Source organism: Toxotes jaculatrix, chromosome 15 (assembly GCF_017976425.1).
Source record: "Toxotes jaculatrix isolate fToxJac2 chromosome 15, fToxJac2.pri, whole genome shotgun sequence".
In the NCBI taxonomy this organism is placed as follows: Eukaryota; Metazoa; Chordata; class Actinopteri; family Toxotidae; genus Toxotes; species Toxotes jaculatrix.
The window spans coordinates 6,083,589-6,107,353 of NC_054408.1; the positions used below are offsets into that span (position 1 = coordinate 6,083,589).

Below are 23,765 nucleotides of genomic sequence, written 5' to 3' on the forward strand. Positions count from 1 at the left end.
GGTCATCTGAATATTGTTCATTTTTACAACCTCATTGTGATTTTAAAAGCGTAACTTTTAAACTCTTAACACAATGAGGAGCGTTACCTGCAGCAGCTGACTGACTGTGAGCAGGTCTTACGCTTCAGAAGCCCTCTCACTCCTCTTAGATTCAGGACCTATTTTTATTACTCAAAGGCGTTGTGATTTACTTTGTTAGTCTCAAAGTCAGGACTGTCACACCTGTTTACTTCCAGAGGTTTCTCCCTACTGAGTCCATTTGGAGCTACTTTATAAAAACATCTTAAGTGTTTTAATGTAACTGGGGTTTTGTCATGAGTTTAAAAAATGAAAAACCAGATGGAAAAAAAAATCTCAGACATCACCTTCAAAAAGCTTCTTTATTTAGAGGATGAGGTCTTTCTGATGTCAATGTACGTTACTGGACCGAGAGGATAGAGAGCAAGACGTGGCATTTAGCGGTTACACTTACAGCAGCAGCTATTGGCCAAAAACAGAAACCAATTACAGCAAGGTTTGCTTGAAAAAAGTCAAATAAATAGAAAAGGAATCTGTCTTATTCTGATGTCGCCATGTCTGCAAAACAGTCCCTGTGCACCCAGTCTGTCTGTCCCCTCGACTGCCGGCAGAGTCAGAGGCCCCTGTGGTCTAGACCAGTGCAAGCGGCACAGGTTTGAATCCAATCATGAAGGCAGAGGGTTTATTTAGAACAGCGAAGTGGTCGGAGCCTCTGGGTCCCTGAAAGACTTAAACATCATGGATACATTAATTTCACACCTGTGTTGAGTACAAGTCCCAGAGACCATTTCAATAAGGAATGGGCCTAAAGTTGAACTGAAATTAAAATTCACTGAAAACTACCTGCTGATTATCTCCACATGTGCATTTATTTGGTCAAATCAGTAATTGCCAAATTACAGAGCCCAGGAGGTTTCTGAAAACACGTAATTATAATCTGTGCACACAATTAAGTAATTCATCCTCTAAAGTTGCATCATATTTTGCAGCAAAGGCCTATGGTGCAGTGATTGCCGTCAGCCAGAAGTCTGAAAAAAGGCAAGCGTCGTCCAAGTTTTACCTTGTAACAGTCCCTAAAAATAAAGTTGGGCTTGTTCTGTTAAGGAAGTGGAACAAAATGGTGGGTATCGTAAACAGAAATGAGGAGAATTTAAATTTCAGTTCAACTTTAAAAGGAAGACTTCAGAGTTTGGGAGGAGTATCCACAGATGACTTGCAAGGGGATTTTCACAAAGTAAATGTTCTACTTTAAGCTGATGGGATGTTGTTTTTTTGTTCTTTCACAATGCTCTTTGGGACTTGTAGTTGACTTCCCTCTTCTTTAGTTTGCTTTAAAAACAGTCGTATATCTTAGAGTTTTTGTCAATAAAGCAGATTTTTTTCCAGCTTGTTCGTACTGGTGATATGAGTTTTACGTCCATCCCAGTGCTGAAAAGGTCCAACAGACAGTCACCTCACAATGTCTGCAGGTGAAATGTGCAGGACTATTGATGCAGGAACAGGATCAGGTCGCTGCGCACCTGATATACTGTAGCTTCACCCTTGAAGTTCCTGTACTAACCACCAAGTTCATCTTTTGTCAGAGGAGGCAAATAAAAGCAGGTCAAAGGAGGAAGAAATGAGAGAAAGTCGAAGGAGGCACAGACAAAGACTTTACTAACCATGTTAGCACCATGGAAGCTCCGCCCACCTAGGTGAACAAGTGGCATGCTGGGAAGGAGGTGGTGTTAGGTGTATGTTAGGAGTATTCTTATCCAAACAGGTTATTTTACAGTCGATCATTATCAACAGAGCATCCGGAGACATGAGTATTAATTATTCCAGTAAATAATTCCAGTATTTTACATTTTTGATCCACCAGGTCCCGTTCGGAAGGAAATCTGCTGGATCACTTAACGGCAGAAAAAAAGTTATAGGGTGCTGCTCTTCCGGGACAAACAGTGGTAAAGCTTTCAGTTTCTGTTGAAAGGAGTGAAAGCACGACGGAGAAATCACATCCAACATGTTTATCCTCTTGAAGGAAGGGTAAGCAGTGAGGCTGGTGGATGATATGGTCTGATGTAGAGACAGAGCAGCAGTTAATAATAAACTACCACTGTGGTGAGACGGAGGCAACCAGTCGAGGGCTTTTTCAGCTCAGGGAGCAACAAACCTCAACAAAGTGGAGGTCTTCGTGGAGATGAATCAGCAGCCCTTCATTAACAAGCTTCATTAAGGCTGCTCAGTTTAGCGTCATCCATTAGCAGTCTTGTGTAGCTCTCTCTAACTCTTCATCCTGTTGCCCCACCTCCTCCGCTTCCTCCTCTTCCTCTTGGTCTTCTTTCTCACTCAGCTCCTCTCCGATCACGTCTAGCCGCACCTCCTGCCCGTTTAGCACCTCCTCCTCCTCGTTATTATGCAGCCTCGCCTCCTGCAGCTGCAGCCGCCGCTCCTCCACCAGCAGGAGGCGCTCTCTGACACCCTCTGCCGCCGCCGCTGTGTCACTGGGACTCCCAAAGTACTGCTCGCTCCTGAAACAACAACAATTTGATTTAGGAGTATCTATAATATGGTGTGTGTGTGTGTTTCATTATGGGGACTCACCTCCCATGTGGGGGACAAAAAGCTGGTCCCCACAAGGCAAATCGTCAAATCTTAAGACTTAAATTTTTTTTCGTTAAGGTTAGGATTTAGGAGTTAGGCATGTAGCGGTTATGTTTAAGGTAAGGCTGAGTCTCCCAGGAATGAATGTCAACCAATGCAAAGTCCTCTGGAGAGACAAAAAAAAAACAGGCTTGTGTGTGTGTGTGTGTGTATTTGTACCCATCAGGGAAGATAACAGGCATAGTCAGTCTGTCCAACAGAGTTTTCCCAGAAGAGTCGACTTCATCCAGAGACTCCGCCTCCACACATTCCTGCTGTAACACCTGAAAATACAGTGAAGACATGTATTTAAGGCAAATTTATATTTTCAATGACTGCGTGGCTGCAACCGCGTGCAAGGGTGTGTGTGACGTAGATTTTGTCATCTGCGTGATCTGCAATACACATGCACTAGAAATAGCTGGTCACATTCACTTTAATATCTAGCCAAGGTCAGCTGATAATATCGACCTGACGATGCACAGGTCGAGCTCTAGCCTGTAACACCTGACACATAATGCATTATGTCTCACCCTCTCGGCAGAGGTGTGGAAATTCAGAGCCAGCTCCAGTCTCTGTTGTCTCTCTTCGGCGCTAACGCTGAACTGTTTCCAGACTCGGTTGAGTCTCGGCAGAGTATCTCCGGACGAGCGCGTCGTACAGCGCAGGGACTGACAGAGGACAACGGTCGCCTGCAGCAGCTGACGGCCGTAATCATAGGTGCTCTGAAGGAGGAAAACAGTAAGACAAAGACAAACAGAGACACAGAGTTACTGTTAGTCAGTTTGTTGTTTTGTTTCAACATTATTTAGGTTCAGAATTCATGTTCTCCACAAGACAAACTGAAGTTTTGGTGATCCCTTAATTTTTCATCTAGAGCCACCATCTCATTAGCATTTAGCTCAAAGCACAACTATAGCGACAGTAAGCATAGCCACAGAGAGACACTCTGAGGCAACATTAGCAGGGATGGTCTTTATTCAGGCTGTAATACAGTGAAGGAAGCTCTGACAGAGAACCCATTCGATGTTTATTGTGGATGTGAGCTTCTTATCAATATTTTTGAATTTAAAATGGTTCAAATGACAGTGTAGTCTGAAAGTGTCTCACCTGAGCGACATCCACAAACTTCCTGTGTTTGTCCAACATGGTCCTGGTCTCTTGACAGTCATCGCCCAGTCTGACATGAGTCTTCAGCAGGGCGTCCAACAGCTCCCCGAGCCACTCTACTGCCTGAGGACACGGACACACACACGCACACAGATTAGAATCTCATCAATACAGCAGGTACATGTATGTTTTGTTGTTGTGTGTCTGACCTGTAAAGCATCTTCTTCACATTTGAACAGTTGGACCATCTGTAACATCTTCAGCCTTCTCACATCCACCATATCCTCACACCTGCAACACAAACACACACACACATACTCACTCTTTTTATGGTTTCAAACATATAACATAATAGCGTAAAGTCCTGCTAGCACCCCCTACAGACTGAAGTGTTCATTACAGCAACAACAAAAACAGTTAAAAGCCAAAGAGAAAAAAAAAAGAAGTCAGCAACCTCTGCTTGCGGAGCTGCATCTCCTCCATCACAGCCTGGATGTGCTGAACGTTGTCCTGCTGTTCTCCAGCTGGGCTCTCAGTTTCATCCAGAGACCACGGCGGCTGGCTGCACATCTGCTCCAGCAACACCGCCCCCTTCTGACGCAAAGAAGTAAGACCCGCCTCTGCACGGAGGGGAGACGGTCAGTGTCACAGAGGAACTTTAATACAACCATCACTTAATGTGTCACTGCTCTGCCACAGGAAAATGAACAAGATTCTTCATTCAGAGCACAAACCGACAGTCTGCAGCTTCTCCTCCAGCAGTTTGAGGTTTTGCTGAATCGAAGCTCCATCAGCTGGAGCCACGTCAGCACAGAGCATGCCGAGTAGACTGTCCAACTGCTGGGACAACTGCAGAGACAGACACAGAGCTTTGTTTGCACAGAAAACATCACACACACTTACACACATTTGGCTTCATCCTGGAATGTTCTGGTTTAAGTTTTTAGTTTGTGAACAGATCCAGCAGTTCAGCTCCTGAAGAGCTGCTAAAATGACAAGAAATCATACTTCGTATATTTTCCCCCTGCCCATAGTGTTTGTGCCACAACAGGCTAAACACCTCATGGATCTGTTTCTGCACTGGACGCAAAAGGGTGAAGCCGAAAACAGCCCTTACATTTGTTTTTCTTTTATATAATAGGCTTGTATTTATATCTGATATTTTGGCAGATCCTCACTACTTCAAAGGAGTGTTTGCAAGTCAAGGTCTGAATTTTGTTAAGTTAGGGTAAAGGTTGGTATTAGGCATTTAGTTGTGATGGTTAAGTTTAAGGTTAAGGCAAACGTATGTGTGTGTTACCTCCTGCGTGGTGCTGTGGAAGCCCTGTGCCGCCTGCAGGACGTTCTGTCGGTTCTCCAGCTGAGCCGCCTGTCGGTAACAGACGTCACTGAGCTGCTGCTGCAGCGCCTTAAGCTCCGCCACTTCCTCCTCCTCCCCAGCACTGAGCAAGGCAGCAATCTGCTGGTTCAACTCCACGTACACCGCAAACCACTCCTGTACACACACACAGATACAGAATCAGCCCAGTGACAACATTTTAGCACCAGTGTCAGTGTCTTTGTTTGACATTGTGCATGGACAAAAAAACAGAACTAAATCAAACTCCACTCAGATCTGTATTTAACCCCAAATCTGATTCATCAGGTTACACTTGTCACATGATCACGTGTGTGTGTGTGTGTGTGTGTTGATTGTGTTGCATTACACTGTGCTGGCTCTCGATCTCCTCGTGTTTCTGCTGCAGGGCCTGAGCTGCTCGAATCGAGTCTCCAATCGCCTGATGAGTCTTCAACAGCTCTGAACCTGGACCCTGCAACCAGGTGACCACCTGAGAAAAAAAACACAGAGAAATCACTGTACACTGACAAATCTAACTAATTACAGACTCTGTGATCTCCTTTAGAGGGAGAAATGGGAGAAACTATTTCAGGTGCTGGTCCCAGAAGTAAAAGTCCCATTCCTTTACTCCACAGACAATGTCAGCTGACTCACAGCCGGAGGACTCGCACGGCTTGGATGGACATGAAACTCCTTCGATAGACTCATGAGTACTTAAGAGGAACAACTGTGCTAGAAAACATTTGGTTCTTGTCTGATAAAAAGTTGTGGGTACAAAATGTCTGCTGTGAAAAAGCCTTTCAGGAAACATGTTCTGAGGATCTCCTTCAGTCTCAGTGAGTCTCTGAACTGCAGTGCAGCAGAGCATCCAGCAGGAGGCTCTCAGGCTCTACTAGAGTTCGTGTTGGAGTTCAGACACCACATCATATTCATATTAAAATTTTCTTTGATGTTGACCTTTCATAAATCTTCTCCTATATAAACCAAAATCATCATTGTTCTTTTTATTCAGCTCATATCGTCCTTGATATGTTTTGGCAACACAAATATATTTAAGTGTTACAGTAAATTAAACTGAAATAGAAACATAAAGTAGATAATTGAATATTCAGCAGCTGAAGCACATGAACTGATCAAAGACAAAGAACTGGCACTTAAAGGGACATTCCATATATTTAGCATTGTACTTTCATAAAGTTGGACAAAGAAGCGAGAAACACTTTATGCTCACATCTTTCAAACTCCATCTCCCAACAATTTGAATTAGTGCTTTTGTGGAAATGGTAGCGCCTTGTGTAGTAGCAACCTAATGTTTAGTGTAAATATAAATTGATATTATATTATGTGCGTTTGTCTAATATGAAACCTAATCATTTGCAGTTATTACAGATTTACTCATGAGCTGAAGTTGATGATCCCCATAGTGTGAGACAGTACTAACATCTGGATCCATCTATGTGTGTGTCTCAGTATCATGATTTTATTGTATTTATCAGGTCAGTGATGCCACACACACACACACACACACACACAGCTCCTGAATTAGGCCAACCCCCCCACCACCCAAATCCTCCAGGCTAGCGACCGACATGCTGTGGTTACCATGGCAACCCCAGGCTCTTCTCCAAGACAGTGGTGTCACCCAACAGCCCCTGTGGCTGCAGGAACCACATTAGTAACCACATTACACTCTACTTCTACTAAGGAGCTGTGGAGCAGCAAAGGCCATTTCTGTAGCAGGACAGTGTTTACAGGGAGTGAGTGTGTGGAAGACATGTTTACAGATTTATACTCTGTCAAACTTTTTAAAAGTCAAACTCCAGGTATGACGTTTAAAGTCAAACATTATTGATTTAAAAGTCAAACTTGCACTTGAAATATGTATATTTGCTCTCTTCAGGATAGTTATATCTAAAGATTAATATTTGTGATAAACCTGTCCAATGAATATGACACCACAGTCAAATATTCAGATCTTAAAAGTTGTTTGTTCTCAAAAGTTTGACATTTTTGCTTTATAAATTCCTAAAACAAGTATTCAGTTATCAAAATGATTGCAGGTTAATTTTCTGTCAATCAGCTAATCAAGTAATCGACTAATCACTGTAGCTCTACTGCTGACATGTTTGTGGTCAAATCCTTTCACATTTACAGATGGACACACAGGTTCACTATCAGCTGGGTGTGTGTGTGTGTGTCTGTGTGTGTGTATGTCTGTGTTCATTACCTGCATGACCTTGGTGTGGATCTCGTCTAGCTGGGTGCGTTTGTTTCGCTGCCTGCAGAGCTCCTGGTATCTGGTGTACTGCTCCCTGAGCGAGTCCAGCAGCTTCATCACCTGAGGCTGGGCCAGCAGCTCCTCCTCCATGGGGCACCAAGCCGGACCTGCAGGTCAGAGGTCAGGAAGAAGTGGTTGTTGGTGAGGTACATTCAATGAGAGCATTAAATTCTGTGTCTGGGAGTTTGTGCAATACCCTGGCACCATGAAACACACTGGACAAACATATACTCAATCCTAATGAGCCAACATCATGTATGTTTTTCAGAGGTGATGCTGACGTTTGTCACTAACCAATCTCTTGAAAAAGATGGACAAATGTAAGTGGACACTCAGACGTGGCAGCCATATGTGATAACTGAACATGTCATGAGCATTAATCAGCTCCTAAATCACCCTCCACTCCTCTGTGTCCACGCTTACATCTAGATTTTGAACCTGGCCACAGTCAGACACAGCCACAGAAACATTAGTGAGGACCAACACTAGTGCTGGGTGCTAGGGCCTGGCTCACAAAGACGCTGGATGGGCCTGAGGTCAGAGGTCTGTGCTGACCACGTTGTGCACATAATGAAATGTAATCTCTCGGGGTTGTGGTTTCACTGTGGGTAAACAGCGCTACGTTGGGTAGAGGAAATAAAATAAAGCAATAAATAATAACAATACAAATTAATTCCTGAATACAGTACTGTTTAGATTCTTATCCGTTACACGATACCATCAAGGCAGGTGTCTGATTTGTTCCAGACTCATTCTGCAGCATGACACTGATGTTACTCGACCTAGATAGTTTGTGCTGCTTCTGAGGACAGAGATGCTGTAACAGAGACACTGAGGCCTGTCCCTCATACTCTACTTCATACTGTAGTACCCTACGTAGTACTCTGGACCAGTTAAATGACTGCATTCAACAACAGTTGAGAGAAAAAGAAAACACTACACACGGCATCCCTTCATTCATTCATCTATCTAAACTGGACAGCTGCTTCCTCACCTCCCTGTCCTCCTCCTCCTCCCTCTGAGCCGTTAAAACGACGCTGCTGCAGCTCCGACAGCAGCTCATGACCTGCACACAGACAGACAAACAGAGGGGGAGAGAGAGAGAAAGAGAGAGAGGGAGGGAGGGTTGGAGATTTAAAAGTCTGTTATAAAAGCATCTGAAACAATAATGCATCAGTGTTTGTGTACATGCTGTTACATTATGAAAGGAGCTGGTAGAGGGAGGAGGGTGGTACCACAAACAAAGACTGCTTTCACCTCTGCCCAACACACAGACACAGGCTGCTCAGTATAGTGAACACAGCCATCCAGCCATCCATCCATCCATCATCCATCCATCATTCAACCACCCTTAGTGTCTAGTTAGCTCCAGGTCTTGGTAGCAGCAGAATAAGTGATCAAGATCTCCTTCTTCATCCTCCAGGCCAGGGTGAGCCCAGATACACTGACAGGAAACTTAGTTCGGCTGCTCGGATCCATGATTCCAGTCTTTCAGTCACAACTCAGAGCTCATGACCACAAGTGAGACACGTTTCAGTAGCTGTGTAGTTGTGCAGACAGTGTCTTGTCCCTCTTTTTCGCTGCACTTAAGGGGGAAACCTTTTACATGACAAGAATTTTCTTATCAATGTAAAATCAGCTTATTCAGTAGTTTGCCACTCACTATGAGATCTCGTCACGTCACTGAGATTTTTAAAACTCTATCTCTTTTCTTTAGTCTTTTGGGAGTCAACATGGAGACATGACTGGTCACGCTGTTTTTATTATTTATTTGCTGTCTGTGACATGTGACTCTTATGTTCTTATGATTTCACCCACATTTACTGATTCCTACATTGTTATTAGTTGATTTATTGGTTTTCCTAATTGTGTTATGTAACTGTCATCACTCTGTGAAGCACTTTGCTGTTTCTGAACGAGCCCCATTCACTGATGTCTGAACAGGGTTTAAATGAGAAAGGATGGCATTTACCGGTCTGAAGGACAGTCTCAGGGTCGAAGGACGGCAAGAGGGCGCAGTCGGCTGATCTGCAGAGGACAGACAGACAGACACACAGCTCTGGATTTCATCTGTCTACTGTTAGTACATTTTAAACTGTAGCTGTGTGTGTGCGTGCGCGTACTTGTCCTTGTCCACCGAGCTGCTCTTGTCGCTGTCATTGATGATCGACAGCTCGTCCAGCAGCGACGTGGACTCCTTGGTGAACTTCTCAAAAACCTGCCACAAACAAACAAAAATAAAAAGAAACATGCTCAGATCTGGCGCCAGGTTACCATGGCAACAAGCATCTTAAGTTATAAAAAGCATTAAATATGTGGACTTATTTAAATAAAATAGTGACCAGTCTCTTGTTGAGCCAGTCATTGTGGTCGTAGTCCAGACTTCCTCCAAAGTCGTCCGTCAGCTGACAGGGCTCAATGTAACGAGTCAGCTTATTGGCCGAAACCAGGATCACCTGACAGACAGCACAGACACGAGCGTGGAGGGAGAATATTAATCAGACAATAACAATAATGAGCCTCCTGCAAGAACACTTTCATATTCTTATCCTAAATCTCTCCTAGTTTTTTCAATGAAGCATGAACTTGTCATATATCGCTTGTTTCAGCCTGACGGACATCACCTGTTAATGGGGACATTCATGAGATTTGATCACTGGCACTATTGATACCCCTGAAAATTGACATATAGGGCAATTTTAGAGGCTTCAAATGGTTCACATATCCCCAAATATCATATACTGATATTGTAAACATAACAATAAAGGAATTATCTTCTATAATATTTCTATAATCACGAACATTGTTCGAAAAAAACTGGCATATACTGCAGTCAGAGACAGTTCTTGAGGAAATTAACAAGGGTTCCATCATTTGACTCTTTCAGATGTGAAGACTCACACTTGCACACTTTTTCATGACGCTTGAAAGCCACAGCGGGCCAAAAAAAAATCACCACACTTTGTCACTGTCTAAAACAGAAATGTTCTGGATAGATAAATTAAATTAAGTGGTCCGAAATGGTCTAACTTTCACCTACGTAGCTACATTAGCCAAAACATGGAGCGTCCCATGTGTTCAGGAAGCTGTGATGACTGAGGTGATGCAGCTCAGACACTGGAGCTGCTGGCTGATTTAGTATTTTAAGGAGGACATTTTGGAAAGACATAATTATAGTGCTTGTTTTCTTAACACGGAGGAGTCACCGCAGACGGCACTGACTAAAAGTTAATTTTAGCTTCTTTACACAAAGTTTCTCCTACCTACCGAGAACTTTCTGACTCATAAGTCCAAACTGCAGGGTCATTCTTAAAGCCATTTCTTAGATGTTTTAAACATACCAGCAGTGATGATTATATATAATGCTTCAGTCTGTCGGCCAAACAAAGTTCTTGGATCACAAGACAAACATCTCCTTCGGCTTCTCAGAACACTTTCTAAATATGGAGATACAGCGTTCAGTGTTCATTAAGAGCCAGAGTTTCGCTTTTACTTCAAAACCTTCAACATTTTTTGGAGTGTGCGTGTACATATACTGTCTGTTTCATACTTTATCAGTGTTATATCACTCCATAAAACACTCAACAACATTTGTATGAAAGACTGCTTAACAAATAAACCTGGACAGTCAGACAGCTGGCAGTGAGTCTGTCTCTCAGTTGTCACTGCAGCAGATGCTGTCAGAGATATTGGACTCAGTTCAGTGTGCGTGTGTGTTTATTTAAATGTTAGGTCAGACTTCAGAACAGCTGTACGACACACACCCCACTGAGACATCCGTGCACACAGTCCATAGTTAAGATGAGTCACATTTCAACACCAACACTGGAATCTCCCATCCAGCAGCTGTGTGTGTGTGTGTATGTGTGTTAACAGCGTGCAAGTATTAAAGTAGAGAAGATGAGCACTCTAACAGATTTAAACAATGAACTGAATCCCGACACATTTTTTATAATCAAAACTCCAAAGATTTCTTCTTTCAAAATATATTTAGTATCTAAACTGTCTTTCAAACTACATGTTTAGGAACTGGCAGCTTATGTATGAGCAAACATGGACGCTGTGAACAGAATAATGTGAATTTGTGTCAAAACTGTTGCTGTTCATTTGCTGACTCTTAAGTGTCAGAGCGTCCTTGAACGCACCAACAGGGACAGTTTTCCCCATCAGTCTCGGCAAAAAATTAAAGTAATCTAAACGCTGACTGTGATGGATTATCTATGTGCCACAACTTTCAAGTTCAGCAACTTGGTCCGGGTTACCACGGAAACGGCCGTTGAGCCAACATGGCTGCAGAAATCTGGGTCACAGTGACTACTGATCTCTGTCAGTAAAACCATCTGTTGTAATAGAGGAGGAGGCTAGCCGAACAATCTCTCACACACACACACACACACACACACTCCATTGATCCTGGCTCAGGTTTCCAGCAGCACTCAGGACAGTTAATGATGCTCAAGGTTATTATAACTGGCTCTGTTTTTTTCTGTTTGATATCAGATAACACAGGAGTGAGTGAGTGTGTGTGTGTGTGTCTGTTTTAGAACCAAAATGTCCTCACAACAACAAAAACTGAAAACACAGATTGCCTGCTTGTCGTCTGGTGACAATGTGGTGGACCAACTGACAAACCAATGCTGCCGCAACTATGACTAAAAAAACGTACATACTTGGACCCTCTGCTGTCTTTTTAATGACCTACTGTGTATCCTCAGAGTCAACACAGGGAGAAACTTTGCACCAAAGCCTCGTGAGGTTCTCAGGTTGGTTTGTCCTGAAGCAGTTTAGAGAGCAGCAGCCAGGAGACTCACCTCAAATCCCAGGCGGTCTTTCTCCTTCCAGAAGCAGAAGTGTGTGACCTTTTTATCCCAGAATTCATCTGGCTTCACCACGCAGACCAGCGACACCTCGGCTGGGATCACATTCTGAAACAGCATCATCATCCTCATGTTAATTATCCTGAAACAGTCGCATGTGTCCCATGTTTCTCTCTACTGGACTTGGAAGGACATTGAATGAGCTTGTACCTGTAACATGAGCACCACGGTCTTCACAATGTTCCACTGAGATTTCCGTCCGTCCACGATAACGGTGAAACCTCGAGCCTTGCACTTCTCACTAAGAGAGAGAGGGAGAGTTTATAAAACAAGGATATCATTCAAACTATGAACAACACACATCAACATTTACAAGCCGTTTCCTGTTCGTACAGCATTTGTGTTGCCCAATCAAAAAAGCTTCAAAATCTTCAAAAGGGTCAAGGTGAAGGTCACTCTTACTTTGTCTACCATAGGACTGTCTTACATTAAGGGAACTGCTGCATAAAAACCAAGCGTCACAGTGAAGCACATTAAATCAGAGCACTCAGCCTGAGATAAAGTAACCAAGCAAATTAATCACAAAACCATTCACTCAACATTTCACCTCAAAGCACACACACCTTAGCAAACGAATTACAAGCAAATACACATCTCTAAATAAACATCTGTGAGTGCCCTTCTGTCCATCGTCCAGAAAAAGCCTGACCCATTAATAAATGTAACTAAAAAAAGTTTCCAAAACCAGCTGCTGGAACAGGAGGGGGTCATCATGTAATCAGGGTCGTCACGTGCAGTTAAGACCCAAGTTGTAATAAACTGGAATCCTCCTTTAAGCTTTTTCCAGTAAAGCTGAACATGCTGGAGTCTTAAACTGGAGCCCAGACATGAAGTACAGATCGGCAAGCTCTTCAGTGACAAGTTAACTTCAAACACGTCCAGAGGCATTAACAATGAGACACAACGGTCTTTGATTTACACAACTGCACACAGACACACACCAGAGTGTCACTACTGCTGCATGTGCATATGTGTCTGTGTATGTGTACCTGGGGATGCTGAGGAGGTAGTCCAGTGTGGCGCTGAGCTCCTCCATGCTGGTCTGATCTGAACAGAGGGGGATGGTCAGGATCAGACCACTGCGCCGATCTTTGCCCCCTAAAGAAAGACAGACCAGTGGAGAGGGAATTAATATGATTACTCACCACACGCATGTAAAATGAGATTTAACACAGTAAACACGTTATCTCATATTTTGAGTGTGTGTGTGTGTGTGTTGTACCTGACAGAAAGGCCAGTTTCTTCTTGAGGATGGGGAGGATGGTGGTCGCTTCCATGTTAACGTTTGACATCTACAGACACACACGCAAATAATACTTAAAGAACAGGCTTACATTTTATGCAAGTTATGACATTCACTCGCCCATATGAACACTGAAACAGCTTTTGGGTGCTGTAATGTTCCCTCCTGTCTGTTCTGTCTGTGACACCTTACTGCATGATTGTAATTGTTAAAGATTAGGGACAAAATCCACAGTCCTCATTGAATTAAAAAAAAAATAAAGTTAAGCGGAGGCCAATGTGAGGCTCTGGTGGCTTGAGATTGCCAAATAAATCTTCAAAAGTTAGTACGAGATCCCCTCTTTTTATTTTCACAAGCAGAAACGCAAATGCAAACAACAAATTTCATGCTAAAATAGTTACCACTTGACTTGTCCAAATCACACTAGTCCAACAGGCTCAGACACTAGTCCAACTGGCTCAGACACTAGCCCACAATTTCAGAAACTCACCCACAGGCTCAGACACTAGTCCACAATCTGAGATACTGGTTCACATGTTCAGTCGCTACTCCACAGATCCAGAAATTAACCTCCAGGTGCAAACACTCACCCTCAGATTCTACAAAGCCTTGTTATTGTATGAATAGTATGGAATTACAGAAAGTACAGTGATCTTGTTGCTCAGATGATAAACTCACTGTAAGTCAGTACAGGAGTATGACAGTCATGTTACAGGGGATAAAATATTACAGGACTACAGAGACAGCCCAGTGATTTTCTGTGAGGATTTCTCTCAGCTGGCATTTCTCCCAGCAGATTCAGATTCTTGGCTTCACATACGGCTCAGTCTGTGATTTACTGACATTTTCAGCAGCGTGTTAGCAGGTTTAAAGCACTCACTAAATCAGCTAGTTTACATTTCTGTCAATTGGTTAGTTCAACATCTGTTTTTCCTCTCACCCTGTCTGAGGTTTGGTGGTTCCAATTACCGCTGTATTCACTGCTTTGTTGTGCAACTGCTTGGATCAGTTTTCCAACTGTGCTTGTTTTTTATTATTAAAGGTCAGAAAAGCTATTTTCTCCTTCATCTTCTCACTGTGAGTGATGTGATTCTACATGAGAGCCAAACTTTTTGCCAGAGTTTTGGTTATTTCACATGAGAAATGTATGAATTTGTGTTTTGCGCTCTTCTCAATGAAAAGTCTGAAGTAACATCTGATGACAGTTGTGGGTTTGTTACTTTGTGTTGTCAATTAAATCTGATCAAACCACACACACACATAGTCCTGATGAGGTAAACTACGTGAGTATTTTAGATAGTAGAATAAATACATTATTTTTAAGTTTAAGTTTAGATTTAATTGGAAATAACTATGTATTATCATATAGAAAAAAAATCAAAATCTGAAACCATGTATTCAGGACCTTTAATATTTAACTATTAAATTTCCTTACTATTCTTACCATACTTTAACTAAAGATTTTTATTTTTGGTTGTTCCACTAAACTTTGTTTTCAAAAAATAATGTCATTTTTTAATACAAATGTGATTACCATTAACATTATTATTCCTATATTTATCATTAAACGTGGCAGCAGTATTTGTGATGAGTCTAGTTACTGCAGAATCATTCAGTCGCTGCAGCAGGGCTTCGTCTTCACCCTCCTTCTCCTCAGCCTCAGCCTGGCTGCGGCCTGGCTGCAGCTGCAGGACGGCCCGGCCAGGCTCGGTTTGTCTCGGCTTGGTTCGGCTCGGCCCACAGACACAATGACCTACATTCAGGCTGCGGCTGCTGCGGCGCAAACCTCCCTGACCTCAGTCTCGATTCACTCGGTATCGACAACTTCAGGATCGATCAGCATTAAACATTGATCCGGCAGGATTTTCTTACCTTTCAGTCAAATCTGCAGCATTTTATACTGTCCCGATTTTTTCTCCCAGTCCTCCTCCTCTTCTCTTCTGTCTCTCGCAGCTCTTCCTTTCCTCCCCCTCCTCCTCTTCTCGGGCGGATTTAGCAGCAGATACTAAATAAGTTTTCCATTAAAAAAAAAAAACACTGAAATTTTGTGTTTCTTCTCCGTTTGCTCTTAACAACAGTGGAGACTGAAAACAGGCGGTGGAGAAGACTGCACTGCGCAGCCTCAGTGAAGCTGAATCACAGAACGGGACTTCCGGTGAAACAACATTCAAAATAAAAGCCTAGAGAAACCACGAAGGAGTGGCGAGGTCATAGGGTAAAATTTTGTTCTTGTGCCCCTGCTGACCCCCACTGTACAAGAGTGTCATTGCTTTCCCAGAAACCAGGTAGTTGCCTATAGTGATTAGTGGTTAATCAGAATCAGAATCAAAATCAGAAACACTTAATTGCAATGTATGTTACACATAAAAGAAATTTGATAGGGTGTTGGTGCAAACAGAAAATTTGGACTGACAAGTCCCATAACACACTCAGCAAAACATACTAAACAAAAATCAATTTATGTACAGTCAGTTTTGAAAAGTGATTAATCATTTGAGTTATTTGACGAAACAAACAAATCCCAAAAATCTGCTAGCATCAACTTTTAAAATGTGGAGAATTTGAATATGCCAATGAGTTGTCATACACATTTTATACATTGAATAATCAATAAACCATTAGAGAAACTACATTACAACCTAATTTCATGAATTATGTTCAAATGAACTAAAACCCCACTGTTACCATTACTGAATTATGACATTTCAGTTGGGACAAGGGTTGGACAGCGGTAAATCATTGGTTTTTAATTATGACAGCTGATTAAGTATGATTAAGTATTATTCTACTGTGTCCACAAGTCACCACCTGGTGGACAAAGAAAACTACACTACCATCCTGACAAAACAGAATAAAATATCATACATAACAGTTTTGGTGTCTGTAGTTTTGTTTTTTCATTTGTTTGGTTATCAAGAGTCTTATAGGTAAGTTGTGCAGATGATCTCTGGTGGAGTCGTGTGCTCTTCAGCTGAGTTTCCATTATCCCTTGGAGGAGTTTCGGAGACCCATGGCCACCTGAACCTAGAAGTCAGATGAGGAGAGGTGCATCATTAAGACTGCATTATGCAGCTGTTTTTTTTTCATGCTGTTGTCAAGTGAACAGCCAGTGAACATTGTAGTATGACTGCAGACTAACCTCTGTGCGAGTGCTATCTGTTCAATGGTGTCAGGAAGCGGTTGCCTGAAGGTCTCCGGCAGGAAGACGCAGAGGAGAACACTGAGCAGTGCCAGAGAACCCACAACGATCCACGGCAGGAACTCATAGAACTTGGCTGGAGACAAAACCAGATCAGATCAGGGTGAGTTCACACTCTCAAGATTCTGTCTGATACAGAACTTTATGATTAAAGGGTCTGTTCACCCAAATTACAAAAACTTCGCTTTCTTCAATCAATTCATGCAGATAGTTCCGAGTTTATTTGACACCCTCCCAATCAACAGTTTTGTTAGGGACAGTTTCAAAGTCTGTGGATTGTTCAGTATCAGAGGTAGATATCTCAAATTTTCAGCACATAAAACTAAAACTGTGGGATACACCCGAGGGCAACTGAGAAAATTGGTTCTTTTGGGTTATCTGACCTTTAAAAGTCTGACATGGATGTGGCCTCAAAGAACCCTGATCCAAAGTATGACATTCCTGACACCACTTATCATGCTGCTTCTGCTACCACAACAAGTAATCTGATTCTCTGAATGTGGCAACATTTTAACTTATGAACTTTACAAATGAACGTAGTGGTTCAAACAAATCAAATGTGTGAAGTTAAAGGCCTCACCCAGCTGCAGCAGGTATGGAGAAACACATGACCCCACTCTGGAGAACATGGCACAGGATGACATCGCTGTGTTCCTGATGACTGTGGGAGACAGCTCACCAGTGTATACATACAACATCCCAATGCCAGCCAGAATGCCAAATTTACCCAGCAGTACCAGGAACATAGTGAGAGCTGGGTGACCTGTAGGGAGGATGAGGACTGTAAGCTAGTGATGAGGGAAACAAGGCACTGAACTACCATGAAGCAAAAAATCCTTAACAATGATTTTTCAATCATAACTCTAAAAGACTTTCGTCACAAAAAAAGAAGATAGACAGAAAGAAGTGGGGGAGTACAGCTACCCCTGACTGGTCTTACTCACTGTGCACAGTGATCGGGATGAGAAACAGCGCTAGTGCCCCCAGCAGGGTGAAGCTGATAAATGACAGGTGACGAGGAAGACTTCGTGCTGCCAGCCAGCTCATGACATATGCTGGGATCTCCACAGCCGACACCAGGAAATAATTTAGGAACAGGTTTCTACTGAGGCCGGACATGTTGAAGGCCAATCCATAGTAGCTCACACTCATGGAAAACCTGCAAATAACATATAAGAGAACAAGACTAAAAGTCTGAAGTCCTGCTGGTTGCGGGGCTACAGCATTGGTGACATCAATAACATGAAAGTAATGAGCACAATAGGCATAGCGATGATTTAGCTACTCTTAAAGGCTTATCAGTGGGGAAACTAAAATGCTGGTAGGTTGTAGGGTCATTAAAATCTAAAGGGTTCATCCTCCACCCTTTTTAAAATCATGCTATCAGTAGTACCAGGTACTAGTACTACAGGAAAAAAGGGGAAAGTTCTGGAATTCAGTGGGAAAATTTTGCAATGGAAAAATGTGTTAACTCACCAGATGAGCCATAGCATGAGTGTGATATGTCGGATATTTCTGGTCCTCAGCAGGTCCCAGAAGCCGAGGGACTGAGAGGCAGAAGCCACAGTACAAGGGCCATTGTCCTCAGAGTGTGGATCAAGACACTCAATAGAAGTTCTTGCACTAGCTGGCAGAAAGATGACGTGTGGAGGTTCTACTCGGTTCTCCAGAGCTGCTGACCTCAGCAGGAGTTCTGCTTCCTGCAAACGGCCCCGAGACACCAACCAGCGAGGAGACTCTGGAAGCAGCCTGGTGGACAGACAGAAACCCATAAAAATCTTCCTCTGTCATATAGTACATAAAATGCATTTAAATCTTGATAGTGTACTGAGGTCATTTTACCAACAGAGGGGAACACAAGCCAGACTGGGTACAGTCATGATCAGTGACAGGTGTCTCCAGTTCGGGACCACGTAGGCAGTGCCAGATAGCAGCACTGTAGCAGTCACAAAAGTAAAAGGCAAACACAGGCTAGAGCATACAACTCTGGCTGGACCAATCAGGATCTCTGAACCTGTAGAGGAAATGACATGCTTAAAAGAAGTACAACCACAGATATAAGGCGCCCAGTGGACCGTTTCATAATCCTTTTTCTGTCGTCAGATTAAGTATAAAATACTCATGGCTGTGTAAGTACAACACCCATGTTCATGAAAGGAAATACCAGCTTCTTATGTATACAAGGCCCAAACAGACAGAAGAAGAGCTCAAATGCATCCTCACTGGTGTGGACATGGTCTTATTCTGCCCTCCATTATGTGACTCCACTGAGACCAACAATAGAACACACAGCGAGTGGAGAGGAGGATAAAGGTCAGGGGTCACAGTTTCCTGAAAATGAAGAAACACAAACCCAGTATAAACACAGTAATGTAGCTGGTAAGCTGACCCAGGCCCAGCATGAAGAAGAGCACAATGAAGATGGGCCAGGACGGAGCGAAAGCAACAGCGCCGCTGTAGACACCAATCATGGCGATGGTGCCGAGCAGAACAGGCTTCCTGCCAAACCTGAAGCACAAATACAACAGAGTGGTGTCGGCAACAGCAGCAACATAACAGTGCTCTGTTCAGATTTTAAAACCAAAGTTGAGTGACACTGAAGGAGGAAGATCTTGTTGGAATCTAGCATGACATTCATCCAAAACAAAGGGTGGATCTTTCTGGCCATGAAAGCCTAAGATTTTTGATCATCCAGTGTAACCCCGTAGCAGCTGGGGGGATTGGCTACGGGAGACAGTTTGTACTTAAACTGAAAATTACTTGTCAGAGATCTGTCCAGAGATGAAGCATCCGCACAGTCCACCCAGGAAGTAGACCAAAGAGGTCAGAGGCTGTTTCCACTGGTCATTGCACACCAGGTTAAACTGGAAGACAAAGGACATACAGGAATGCAGTGGCATACATAAAAACATAATCTGGAATAATACAACAGACAGAAACAATGGAATACAAAGCAAAATGGGAACGCAAAATCTTATCAGAATCAGAATCAGAATCTGAAAAACTTTATTAATCCCCGTAGGGAAATTCTTTTGTTACGTACACACTCCCAAATGAAAATGAAGAAGAAAATTGAACAGAGAAAGATTAGGATATACATATAATCCAATATCAAACAGAAAATATAATAAAATAGAAAATAGAAAAACATAAAGACATCTTCTTTTATCTTGTCTCTAAGTATAATTCTACTCTCTGAAATACCTGAAATATCTCTAACAAACTGCAATACCTCTAAAAATATAAGTTGTCCCAGTAAATCACTACATAAATCCAGTGCCCCTAACTGTAAACCAATCCAGCCATTTCCAGTTTCTCAGCTTCCTGCAGTCATCTGGGCTAAGGCACTGATTGGTGACCACTGAGAAAGATCACAACCCCCCAGCAGTTTTACAGACAGGAGCTGTTCTGACCCGACTGGATTCTTGTTTAACATGGTGGAGTCTAAACAGTAACGTACAGTAGGGTGGAGTAGGGGGTGTTGCTAATGGTAAAAGTAAAAATGGCGAAAACAAGCATAAACAATTGTTTTGATACTTGCAGTGGATGCAGTCTTAAACTTTACAGTAACACTAGTAGCAGCAGTGGTTCAGTACCTCGGTGACTACAGTAGATTGGTAGTCCTCAGTACTGTATGTCCATCCATCTTTACAGCCCTCCTGCTTCAGGCTGGAGAGGAGGACCTCTGGACTTTCTCCCAGTATGGACAGATTCTGGTTCTGGCCCAGGCTGAGTGAGGCTCCCATTGCAGACAGGTTCTGCAGATGATCCAGCTCGTACCTGCTACAACTGCTCCTCTCTGGCTTCCCATCCACCTGCTGACCAGAAAACAACATCAACATTATTTCCAACCTGTACTTGCAGCAACAGTCTGGGGAGGTAGAGGGCACCAGAGCAGTCAACATCAGTTCAGACTAGACCAGTTTTAACCTGCATGAGGATCATGCCCCCGATCTAATCCAAAACTATACAATAAACGATTAGCTAACTGCATGTAACAAATAATAACTAGACTAGACTAGACTAGACTAGACTAGAATAGAATGCCTTTTATTGTCATTATACATCTTTTACATGTACGAGATGAAAAGCATCTCTTTCTTCAGTGCAACGTATATAAATATACAACACAGAATAGAATAAAATAAAATAAAATAAGATTAAATAAGTTTAGTGCAAGTCGAAAATATATAAAAAGAAAGCTATACAACAATATGAAAAGAGAGTTTAAAAAAACAGAATACAAGAGGGGGGGTAAGGTGCACAGTTCAAGAAAGTATGGGTTATTGCACATTAATGAATATTGCACAGTATACAGATATACAGATATTGCACAGTGAGTGGATAGAAGGAAGTCTGGGGGGTCAGGGCAATAGACTGTGGGGTTCAGTGCTTGTGAGAGTTCAGTAATTACTTTTGTTAGACACCCATAGTTATTATATTTAGCTATTATATTAATGATACTAATATATTAATAATTCTCTGTGGGTCCATCATCATGGGTGACCCCTTTCAAGTAGTTATGTAAACCATTGTATATGTAAAAATATTGATTATAGCCACTTTAAACGTGGATCAAAAAGAAAGAGTGACAGTGAAGACCTGACAGAAAGTTTGGTTTGGAAATTAATTTAAAGCCTTATGGGGGAAAACATCTTTTGATTCAATTAAAAAAATGATTTAGTAATTGGTTAAAGACCTACAATGAAAAAATAATAATAACTGTAATAATCTCTTTCTTCATTTTATTGATCACTGTCAGAATTATTCAGTTTAAACAGGCTGAATTCCAGTTCTGCCTGGTTCTGACCTGCACTGGGATGCTGGCCTGGATCCATTCCTGACTCAGGTTGACGTGCGCCGGGATGTGGCAGTGATGGGTAGGGGTAGCAAGAAGAAAGATGACGCACAGGCTGTTATATCCACATGGAACTGTGGCCAAACAGAGCAGGAAGAAGACTTTCCTTTGGAACGGGCCCCAGGTCCCCAGGAATGACACCGACTCCTCGTAGGCTTGCATTTTAGTGGACCCTACCTTTAATTTTAAAATTAAACATCTACAGTCAGTGCTTCAGTTTATTAATTGCTATTATAAGCACTGAAGCAGTTATGACAGTTGAACTATATGCACAAATAATATCTATCTTAAAACTACAAGTACTTTTAGTACTACATTTAAAGATATTATTACTCTGCTGTGGCAATATTATGCTAGCTGTAAAACTACTAATCTATGAGTAATATTACAACAGAAAGTACAAATACGTCCTGCTACTACAAGCACAATAACTATAAATACAGTTTTACCACCACTACATATTCTAAATAAAAATACTATTAGTAATCCAGTTGTAGCGTCAGCTTCTCTCCGCAGAATCTCTCGGTGGCTTCTCACTTCTCACTTTGCACCTTCTTTTTCCAGACATGACAAAAAAACTCCTCCTTTCTCCTCATCCCACTCCCCTCATCCTCCTCCTTTCAGAAATCTGTGTTCCTGTTGAAACTACTTGTGGAAACAAAGGGGGGGTTGTAGGTTTCAGCAATGAGGATCACCTCCGCGTTCAAAAAGCTGCAGTAAGATGATGTGTGGAGGTTCTACTCTGTTCTCCCCTGAACGTGCTCAAAAACGCACCAAACTATGCCCAAAATTGTCCCCCGACGAAAATTTTTGTTTGACACTGTTCATGCGACCGGGCGTGGCCGAACAGCTCTGCAGTGCCCCCTAGAGTGTGAAAATATTCACTGTAAAACCTACAGACTTGAAAATCGGTACACATGTCTTTTCTGTTGCTGTATACTGCTGTGCTTCTCTGGGGAAAAGAGCAGGAGAGAGGAAAGGACATAGGAGGACTCTGGTGCTTGGCTGCACCGGCCATCACTGCTTGCAGCTTTAATTATTATTATTGTTATCATTAATAATAATGACAATAATAATAATGTTTTTAACATTTTAATATATTTGATTAATATGAAATAATAATGATTGTTTCACAGTTAAATAATAGAGTAGAAATAAATTTCCCCCCATGAGTTGTAACGCTAACTTTAACTTTTAAGATGAGTTTTGGCAGATTTTTTGCCTCTATTTCTTATGTAATATGACCTCAATAAAAGATTAATTATCATTTCAAGTGCTGTTACAGTTTGCAAGGAACTTACACTCAGGTAAGAGAGCTCGCTCTGTGTCGTGGTTGCACGGTGACGCTGTGTGTGGCTGCCGCATAGCTTCTTAGCCGAGCTGATTAGCTGATTACCCTTAGGCTAGCTTGGTTGCTGCGAGCTAAGCGGGTTCTCGGCCAACTGACCCCGGCTGACCCGCAGAGTAACTGCCTCTTTGCCAAATATGGAAAGTACACTAAAATAACCGTTTTAGTGTTGTTTAGGCTTAAAATTCTTACATAAATTAGGGCGTGGTTACGTTGAGTGACATCCCCATAGACAGGCACTGGCAGTTAGCTCTTTACTAAAGCATCGGCTGGGCTAGGCGGCTACATCCAGAGTCTTCCGGCTACCTCCAGCGGTTGACAGGGGATGCAGTGTCCGTGTTTGTTTGACAATATTCCGATAGGTTTTTGTGACAATATGGCTTGTTGTAGTGTAGGCTGTACTAACCGGCTGTCGAAGGAGTCTGTTGCAGTTTTTTCAGTAAGTAAATTTCTCTCTACCTGGATGTTTGCACTAATTAGCATGTATTAGCATATTTTGCCGCTGGCTTATGACTTAATTGCCGATTTATGGTCGCAGCTGATACAGATAGAGGACCGGAGCAGCTAATGTTAGGGACGCTGCTGCGGTGTGTTCCGTGTTCTCAGAGTCCGTTTATAGCAGGAATACTAGGCTACAATTTTAATAAAAGTTACTAAAATAAAAACTTTGCTTTGCTTTTCTTGGAGTTTGTAGTGTAAATAAAGATTCAGTGTAATTGTTTCCAATGTCAGGAACATTCTGCTTTTTACGTCCTGTTTTCTTTTTACAAGTGTGAAACCTTTTTTAAATTTATTACACACTCAGTTTTGGTTGTAATTGTGTTTGGTTGTTTGGTTGTCTGTCTGTTGTCAGTGATTAATGTCTCTTGCTGA

The 23,765-nt window shown here is 42.4% G+C and overlaps 2 protein-coding genes across 2 annotated transcripts; both read right to left on the reverse strand.

Annotated features, from left to right (window-relative positions):
- Window positions 1-367: 367 nt before the first annotated feature.
- Window positions 368-15,589, reverse strand: sestd1 (SEC14 and spectrin domains 1). Its single transcript, XM_041056579.1, has 19 exons — window positions 15,360-15,589; window positions 13,467-13,536; window positions 13,234-13,342; window positions 12,395-12,485; window positions 12,179-12,292; window positions 9,710-9,823; window positions 9,491-9,585; window positions 9,340-9,395; window positions 8,362-8,433; window positions 7,317-7,474; window positions 5,457-5,579; window positions 5,051-5,245; window positions 4,485-4,599; window positions 4,205-4,370; window positions 3,960-4,041; window positions 3,751-3,873; window positions 3,174-3,365; window positions 2,821-2,924; window positions 368-2,528 (listed from the first exon to the last, which is right to left on the reverse strand). Exons 2-19 carry the CDS (start codon window positions 13,534-13,536, stop codon window positions 2,258-2,260), a joined length of 2,250 nt encoding a protein of 749 aa, XP_040912513.1. The 5' UTR covers window positions 15,360-15,589; the 3' UTR covers window positions 368-2,257.
- An 819-nt stretch (window positions 15,590-16,408) lies between these two features.
- Window positions 16,409-21,706, reverse strand: LOC121194048 (solute carrier family 22 member 5-like). The gene is made up of 10 exons (XM_041056583.1): window positions 21,497-21,706; window positions 20,283-20,504; window positions 19,447-19,550; window positions 19,040-19,194; window positions 18,529-18,700; window positions 18,163-18,435; window positions 17,631-17,845; window positions 17,267-17,449; window positions 16,627-16,762; window positions 16,409-16,511 (listed from the first exon to the last, which is right to left on the reverse strand). The coding sequence occupies exons 1-10, from the start codon at window positions 21,704-21,706 to the stop codon at window positions 16,409-16,411; spliced, it is 1,773 nt and encodes a 590-aa protein (XP_040912517.1).
- Window positions 21,707-23,765: the final 2,059 nt, after the last annotated feature.

Coding starts and splice junctions, on each gene's coding strand:
- sestd1 (XM_041056579.1), bottom strand. CDS start 13,536: ATGTCAAACGTTAACATGGAAGCGACCACCATCCTCCCCATCCTCAAG. Junction 4,371..4,484: donor GGAGAAGCTGCAGACTGTCG/GTTTGTGCTCTG, acceptor CCCTCCGTGCAG/AGGCGGGTCTTACTTCTTTG. Junction 2,529..2,820: donor CCTGTTATCTTCCCTGATGG/GTACAAATACAC, acceptor TTGTTGTTTCAG/GAGCGAGCAGTACTTTGGGA.
- LOC121194048 (XM_041056583.1), bottom strand. CDS start 21,706: ATGCAAGCCTACGAGGAGTCGGTGTCATTCCTGGGGACCTGGGGCCCG. Junction 20,505..21,496: donor AGGCCAGCATCCCAGTGCAG/GTCAGAACCAGG, acceptor TTTTCTGGTCAG/CAGGTGGATGGGAAGCCAGA. Junction 16,512..16,626: donor CAGATAGCACTCGCACAGAG/GTTAGTCTGCAG, acceptor TCTGACTTCTAG/GTTCAGGTGGCCATGGGTCT.